General features: G+C 44.1%; 1 protein-coding gene across 1 annotated transcript; it reads right to left on the reverse strand.

The window, feature by feature from the left end:
- Window positions 1-1,814: 1,814 nt before the first annotated feature.
- On the reverse strand, window positions 1,815-7,559 carry Calr (calreticulin). Its single transcript, XM_065218674.1, has 3 exons — window positions 7,355-7,559; window positions 7,111-7,215; window positions 1,815-3,482 (listed from the first exon to the last, which is right to left on the reverse strand). Exons 1-3 carry the CDS (start codon window positions 7,440-7,442, stop codon window positions 2,449-2,451), a joined length of 1,227 nt encoding a protein of 408 aa, XP_065074746.1. The 5' UTR covers window positions 7,443-7,559; the 3' UTR covers window positions 1,815-2,448.
- Between the last annotated feature and the right edge of the window lie 767 nt (window positions 7,560-8,326).

Raw genomic sequence — 8,326 nt, forward strand, 5'->3', positions numbered from 1 at the left:
GTATTACAGTGTACAATGCTGAATAATACGAGTTGTCGAATTAAGTGCTGAAAAAAGCTCATTGAGATTGATAAATGCACATTTATTCCACTGTTTGCTCTGATCTGATTAATTTACTTCTTAAAAGCTGTATAATCATTTGGGTCTATTTTGGATTTGAATTAACTGATTTGAAAACGGGTTTCACTCACATTCCTACTATTCCTTATATTTTAAAACAAAAAAAAAAATACGAAACGAACTATTCGCCGCGATTTCGAAAGAATTTTCTAACTGTTCCCTTAATACGACCTATCAAGCGGCGCACAACGGTCTTGTCCACTGTTTTCGGCGATTTAATCCCAACAATTTTTCATCTGAGCTGCCGTTTTGATGACTGTACCACTGTACCTTTTACCTTTAATTTCCTCTTCCTAATTGCCCAGTAGTTTTCAATGGGCCTGAACTGGGGAAAATTGGGCGGATTGATGGTTTTCGGAACAAACTGGTCTCCGTTGTCATTGTACCATTGTTGTACTTCGCGGCTGTAGTGACAGCTCGCAAGATCCGGTCAAAATGTCACCGGACCACCACCGAGTTGATCATTTTCTCAGTGTCTTCTAGCTGCAGCTGAAAATTCCCTGCCAGATCATATATTATCATGCGAATTTATCCGAAAAACAAATTTGAATCTGCCAGGGACACCTCCTCCAGCCTTCGCCTTGTAAAATGTTGGTCCTGGAAGCTGTCCGAAGTCGGCCTTTACATAGGTTTAAGTTTGCACCCACCGGACTTGGTCAGCAGGTTGTCATGCAGCTTTCGAACATTGGTTCTAACTACGGTATTCTGCTTGCGTGATCGATTTGGTTGCCTACTGGCGCGGTATGCCTGTAAGCCTTCGCAGTAGCGAATTCGCTGCACTGTACGGCGGCATCATACTTTTTACTCAAATCGCGATCGGACATACCTGGGTTGCTTCTGATGGACCTCACGACCTTTCCATGGAGCTTACAGTTGGCAGTTTCACCCCGACGTTACTTTACGTTTTGAGCACGCGCCATGCGGTGTTCCTAGGAAAATTCAACATTTTAGCCAGGATTTTCCAGGTGACTGCGCATGATTTTTTTCTACCCTCAAGGTGACTGTGTCCAGAAGTTGTTCCAATCGAACCATCAAAATGCACTGCTTTGCTCGATTGGAACAACTTTTTTCAGTTTTGTGGTGACAGTCGTCCATACTTTTACTAGAGTGCTCGACAGTTCGGACCAAACCGTCATCGCCCGGATAAACGGCTGTGATTCACAGCCGTTTATCCGGGAGATGACGGTTTGGTCCGAACTGTCGAGCACTCTAGTAAAAGCTGTGATGCCGCCCAACTTCCAGTTGAGTGGGGGTTGGTTTCGGTCGTGGAGCAGAACAACCATGTTCTCATGGATGTTCGGCATAGTTCGTAGATTCATCTTCCTGGGTTGCTGAGTGTTCAGGTAGTCACAGCTCAAAGCGCGCCAGTTAGACCCGTTGTCTGGACGCCTCTTCCAAAGATGGCTCGGGTATGGCACTGAGAGGGCGTCCGATTAGCTTCCGAAAACTTCCACTAGGAGCGCTTTAATAAGCAAAATAGTTTGTTCCATTACTAAGTGGGCCATGGTTTAGCCCAAAAATCATGTAATCTCCAAATAAAATCTTAGTCTAAGAACAAAAAACAAAACCTTTCTGAATTACAAGAAAATAAGAGAAGGGTTTGAATATCAAGCGTGTCCAGTGTCCCCTATAGACCTCCAGCAGACCAACAATGGAAATTTTCGGATCCAGATTCCCACTTTCAAAAAATCCAGTTCTCAGTTTTCAACCAATTTATTCAGCTTTTTCCTCTTTTTCTTATACTTCTAAAAAGTAATTCAATTTGAATTAAACAGAGAAAAAACTTATATACACGCGCGCACATCATCATACACCATAAATCATGATTTTCTCCATTCAGTCGCAATCACAAAGAGCAGTTAGTAATGTAGTACAAATGTAGTGTGTTTATGTCCTCCTCTTCATACGCGGAGATTCGCGCGACCTGTTTGCTTAAACAGCTCTCATTATTTTCTCTTTAAAACGATATTATTCAGACTTATCAAGTTATTCATTTGTAGCTAAACGGTCGAATTTGCTCTCAATTCTCTTGTGTAGGTGTGTGTGTCTGTTGGTCATAATTTACTTTTTTTTTGTCGCACGCTAACCAAAAGAAAACCGTTGCTGACTTGTCTTACAACGAAAAAAAAAAAACAAAAATTCAGGTGACTATTTGAACATAGTCATTACCGTTGTGTAGCACAACAAACGAATTTAGAAGGTAGACGAAAGTAGGTCATTGTTAAACAACGCTTGGATGCGAGAAAAGATTGAATAAGTTAAGATGATGACGTCCTAAATGCACATCCTGAGAGAGAGAGAGAAGCTCTCGGCCTGCCCCACTGTAGTTTACAGTTCGTCGTGTCCGTCGTCTTCGACCTCGGTGGCTTCTGCGACGGTGTTTTCGTCATCTTCCTCATCATCCAGATCCTCATCGTCCTTGGCGTCTTCGGCAGCCTTGGCTTCCTCTTCGGCCTTCTTGCGTTCCTCGGCTTCCTGACCCTCCTTCACCTTTTTCTCGCCCTCCTGGGTTTCCTTGAAGGTGGCGGCAGCCTTCTGGGCCGCTTCGACATCGTTGGTGATCATGAAGTTGTCGAAGATAGTACCGGACTTGACTTGCCACAGGTCCAGACCGACGGTGCAAACCTCCTCGCGCAGGTACAGGTTCTTGTCCTCGACGTACTCTGGGTTGTCGATTTCCGGATGCACCCACACTCCCTTGTAGTTCGGGTTGTCGATCTGCTTCGCCTTCCATTCGCCCTTGTACTCTGGGTTGTCGATCATTGGTGGTTCCCATTCGCCGTCCATCTCATCGTCCCAATCGTCAGGCTTGGTGGCATCCGGATCCGGAATGTGCTCCGATTTGTCCCAGTCCTCTGGCTTGGTATCATCCGGATCGGCAATGGTGGCACGGTCGTCCCAGTCTTCCGGCTTCTTCGCTTCCGGATCCTTGATCTTCTTGGGGGGCAGGAAATCCCAGTCGTCCTCCAGCGAGCCAGATTCGACCTTCTCGTTGTCGATCAGCACTTCGTAGGTGTTGTCCGACTTCACCACCAGGGTGTAGAAGTGAGTGTAGACGTCATCCTTGCAGCGGATGTCCTTGTTGATCAGGTGGTTCTTGCCCTTGTAGCTGAAGATGACGTGCACCTTCTTGGTTCCGGGACCGCAGATGTCCGGGCCGAACATCACCAGGTACGGCGATTCTCCGTGCAGATCCTTCTGGTCGATGCTGCAGTCGAAGACCTTCAGGTAGCCGCCACCGCAGTCGATGTTCTGCTCGTGCTTGACGGAGAACTGGATCACCAGGGTGTCGTCCTTGTTGGAGAAGGGCGTGAACTTGGCCGACATGGCGTAGAAGCGGGCATCCTGCGAGGTTTGGAGACCTATTTGAGGAGGAAAGCAGACGACGGTTAGTGTCGGGGTTTGGCAAGCGGGATTGTTGCAAATAGTAGGTGCAAGTCGGTTCATGCATATGTAACGGAGTTGTGGGATTAAGTTTTGAGGTTAGCTTGTTTTCAAACAGTCACAGTTTAGAGATTTCAAGGAGGGACTTTGGATGTTAATCTATATCAAAGGGATTTCTCGCGTCACTTTTCATTAGGTCCAATAGGGTTATTCCGAGAGTCGAAGTGACTTTTGTCACTAGTGAAGTGAAAATAGTCACGTCGTGGTGACGTGACTCTCCATTTGATTTGCACAGAGAGTCACGTCACCATGACGTGACTGTTCTCACTTCACTAGTGACAAAAGTCACTTCGACTCTCGGAATAACCCCCCTATCTACATTGATCGATTCTCTTCATCGACTTTCTATTTGGATCGCCACGGCCATGTTATATTTGCGGATATTTTCGACACACAGTGCGATGGAAGAAGCAAAAATCTAGAATCTAATAGGGGAAAAGTTGGCTTCGGCAATACCTTAACCTATTAACGTCAGGGGGTAAACAACGTCATTGAGAGCTCAATTTTCGCATGTGGATACATTGTGTTTCAGAGCAACTATTGACCAAATTTGAGTGCTCTAGGACTTTGTTTACCCCCCCCCCCCCCCCCCCCCCCTGACGATAATAGGTTAAGGTATTGCCGAAGTCAACATTCCCCCTACGACAAAGACTACAGTAGACGTTTTTTCTAGCCGAGGTCTAGAGTCCATGGATCAATGTAGATTGGTCTATTTGAAAAGTGAGGCGAGATTTCTAGAACTGTTGACTGCACTGTCCTCTGTTTACAACTAATGAACAACAGTTTATGCGTAATTTCCAACAGATGTCACCACACATAACAGTAGTGACATCTGATGGCCACAACACGCAGAACCCATTTGCAGGCTATATTTCATTAACCCACCACTATTATGGATGATAAAGGTCTTTCGGAGGACTCATTAAGGCTGTGAACCATTTGCCGAGTTAAATTTAACTCGTGGTTAAAAGTGACATTGTGCTGGCGATCGACCGGTTTTCGAGAAGAACTTAGCCAAGGTTGTCAAAATTTAACTTCTTGTCTGTCAAAAATAAATCGATAACTTTCCATCTGTCAAATTTTAACCAAATGTTAAAATAATCCACCAAATGGTTCAGAGCCTAAAACGTTACGATGTAACCCATATAGACCTGAAGCAAGACTATTCTGTCTGACCTACAAAGTAAACTGTAACGTTGCTGCGCGTCAAAGAATCTTGTGTACACTCAAAATTTGATTAGGATGTCACGCATTTCGGTAAAAACTGGGCTTACTTTACTGAAAACTAAGTTTAAGTATTTCTCATAATATTGAGCATACCTTAGTCAATTTTGAGTACTGTTTACTCAATTTTAAATGCTGAGCCCTATTCTGCGCCGCGAGTAAGGTGAGATGACTCGCTGTCACTAGTGAGGTGGCTCTCCATTTGATTTGCACGGAGAGTCATCTCACGAGCGGTGCCTTTTGTAACCTCACCTCACTCGCGGCGCAGAATAAGGGGGACCTAACCTCAATCTACCTGTTCAACAATTCTCAAAACGTAAACAAATAAAACAGTATTGGTGCCAATTAATACAACTCAGTGAAACTTAGAAGACCCTGTGCCTTTTGAAATTGATTAGAATGTAAAGATTTACACGGCGAATGAGAACGACCCAAATTTGAGTTTAGTTCACTCATAATCGCCAAAAGTGCAGTAACTCAGCGATGAGTAAAATTTGTCTCATGTTTTCCCAGGATTGTCCAGGGAAAAATTCCCGCATTTGAGAAAAGTTAAGATTGGATTCACTCAGTCTATTGGTACTACTCCGAGACTGAATAAAATTTTCGTCAATTTCCTCATTTTCTGGCAGATTTTTTAGGTTTTCCACAGGAAGAGACAAATTTACTCATCGCTGAGTTCCTGCGCTTTTGGCGATTATGAGTGAACTTAACCCAAATTTGGGTCATTCTCATTCGCCGTGTGAATAACGTTTTCAAAGTTCAGTGTCAACATACCAAAGGGGCGTAATTGCTTTTGTAAACAATGGCTTTAACCGTCGATTTCTCGCGAATAAAAGCTCACACATGAAAATCAATGACTTCAACAGGTAGAGGAATGTATTCTCTACCAGCTGGAATTGTTAATTTGGAGGGGTGAGCCATTGTTTACAAAAGCAATTACGCTCCTTTGAAATGTTGACACTGAGTTGTTGAACAGGTAAAAAGTGAGGTTACGCTACGCCACTGCTGTCTATTGATTATACTAGTTCAATTCAAGCCAGTCTGTTGGATTTTAAATGGATCACAAACATCGTCATTATTGTCCTAATGACAGCAGTGTCCAAATTGTTTATAATCACTGAATAAACGACATTCCATCCACATCCAATTGAATCGATCGGAATCAGCAGTTAGTAACGGTAGCCCAACTGCCTCAGCATGATTCCTATTAAAAATAATATCGCAAACTGCTGACTCGTGACACACTTTTTCTCCTAAATTGTAAACCACTGAACAGTAGCCAATGTTTGACCGACCACAATAATAGCCATTCGGATTGTGTCATATTAATGTAATCGAACAAGCCGGTTCCGATGTTCTTCTGTAGGGTAATTATCATTAAAGCAGAGTTGATTGCTCTGCATGTCTGCATACACACGAGGCTTCCAACTAATTATTGCTGTAGCCTTTTGTTGATTGAGTAATCGAACTTTCTAGACTCTACCCGATTGGTAATAGCAAACGAGACAACACACACACACACACACGCACACACTCAGCTAGATAAGATATACGTGGGGGTCAGACCGGCCGCCGCACGGTTTACTGGGATCGAACCGAAGACCACAGAGAGACACGTCATGTGTTTGAATCGTAGCACTCGGGGATAACAAGCAGGGTGTGGTATGTGATAGCAGGCATAGTGTCCCGTGGATTTTCTCTGCGTGCTTCTCCTACTGCAAATTTGCACGGAAGTGTATGTGTGTTACGGCGTGGATTATTAGCTTTGCCAGGTTGGCGAAGAATGTTCTGATCGCCTGGGGGGAAAAACTATGAAAGAACATTGCGATGAAAACGTTCTACGTGGCACAGAGAAAAGCCATTCTGAGATGTGGGGAAATCAACTTAGTTTGAAAACATGCATACGGATATAGAACCACCATGCACAGACATCGTGCGGTGTGGAAGGAAAGTGTATCACTACCACTTGTTCATGGTGGAGCCAAGTGTGATAGATAGAGACATAGACGATGACGATTGCAAACTGCGAACGAGGCATAATTAATGGGAACCGCGCTGAATACCGGTTCCTCATTATGCAATTTCTTCTTGATGCTGCTGCTGCTGCTGGAAGATGATCTTACTCAGCCACGTTGACTCTCTGATGCAAATCAGAACATCAACGAGGACGCAATTTTCAGTTGACCTAGTAACGGTACCTCGCACTGTCACTCAATTCCCACTTGACTCAAAGTGACACGTAGGTGCCAATCAGAGAACAAACCCCGTTAGATATGCATGAATTTTTCTGGAAATTTCTTATAAAATAGACAGTTCATTCACCTTTGTCGTTTTCTTCGTCGTTGAAGAACTTTCCGGCAGTTAGGACGAATTTTCCGAACTCGACTCCTTTGTGTTCACTCTGAACCCAGTTCTTTTCCCACGAGTCTGAAAATAGAAAAAGCAGAAAGGCGAGATGTTTTTATTAATCACTCACTCGACTTTAGCCAACGGTCCCAGTGACCCGGAAAAAGCTAACTTTAGATCAAACTCGGGGAAATCCAAGCAGGCCCCCTTTCTGACTTACCGTCTTTGAAGCCTTCCTCGAAGTAGACTTCGGCCGCTACCAGAGCAACCACCGATAGGACGGCCAAAACCTTGCCGACAGTACGCATCCTTGGATCGGATCACTAATGTACGTTTTTCACACAAATTTCAAAACCGAGATCAGAATCGACCCCTCACCCCGCACAACACTCCACTATATAGAGGTAGGACTAGAGAACGTGTGGTCCGTTCTGGTTGAACTTCCGACTACTAATGATTGGGTCGGGTTCGGTGCGGCCGCTTGATTATGTATGCCGGCGACGGTGCGCTTGCGCGTCACGGTTTCGAACTTGGCTTGGTTCACCTCAGCGATGGTGCTGCCACGTAGGGGTGCATTAGGGGAAGCAGCGCGGCAAAAGCTATAACCGACATTTATTTTGTACGACCGTCTCGCTTGCTCCCGTGCGAATGTGAAACGGAAGACTGCGGACGTAGCGCGTTTCTCAAAATGGATGGGTCGCTGGGCTGGTCGATGGATTGGGTTCCATTGTCGGCGGGTTTGGGAAGTTAATGCAATTAATGTTTCATCAATAATATATTTCCAGCTTAAGGCTTAAAACGTAGATTACTGTAATCTTTTGCGTTTATTTGTTTATTAATTACTGATTAAAATAAGGTAAACCAGGGCAAGTTTTTTTCAAAATTGAACTTTGAGGTTCTCTGGAAAAATAGTAAAGGAAGATAATTCAGATGATTTTAACAGGAATAGTTTCGTAAAAGCGCACCTACTTTCATATGTGAAAAACTACGGACATTGGTAATGAAAAATCGAGTCAGTATGTCCCATTAAGCAAAGTAATATGCATATCAGTCTCATCCTGAAATTTAGTCGCCCAGAGGAGAAGTTACAGTTCTGTTCTTGGACTTGCCATATTTTTCACTGATATAACAAAACATGCAAGCTTTATGGCTACTTAATTTTACTTTTTAATCGTCCGTTTGTGAGTAATCC

Source organism: Ochlerotatus camptorhynchus, unplaced genomic scaffold, assembly GCF_037179485.1.
Source record: "Ochlerotatus camptorhynchus isolate MF236.1 unplaced genomic scaffold, CSIRO-AGI_Acam_v1.1 ptg000091l, whole genome shotgun sequence".
In the NCBI taxonomy this organism is placed as follows: domain Eukaryota; kingdom Metazoa; phylum Arthropoda; class Insecta; order Diptera; family Culicidae; genus Ochlerotatus; species Ochlerotatus camptorhynchus.

Excerpts from the sequence above, each read along its gene's own strand:
- Calr (XM_065218674.1), bottom strand. The coding sequence starts at position 7,442 with ATGCGTACTGTCGGCAAGGTTTTGGCCGTCCTATCGGTGGTTGCTCTG. Across the intron at positions 7,216-7,354 it reads CGAGGAAGGCTTCAAAGACG|ACTCGTGGGAAAAGAACTGG; the intron begins GTAAGTCAGAAA and ends TTCTATTTTCAG. Across the intron at positions 3,483-7,110 it reads CGACGAAGAAAACGACAAAG|GTCTCCAAACCTCGCAGGAT; the intron begins GTGAATGAACTG and ends CTCCTCAAATAG.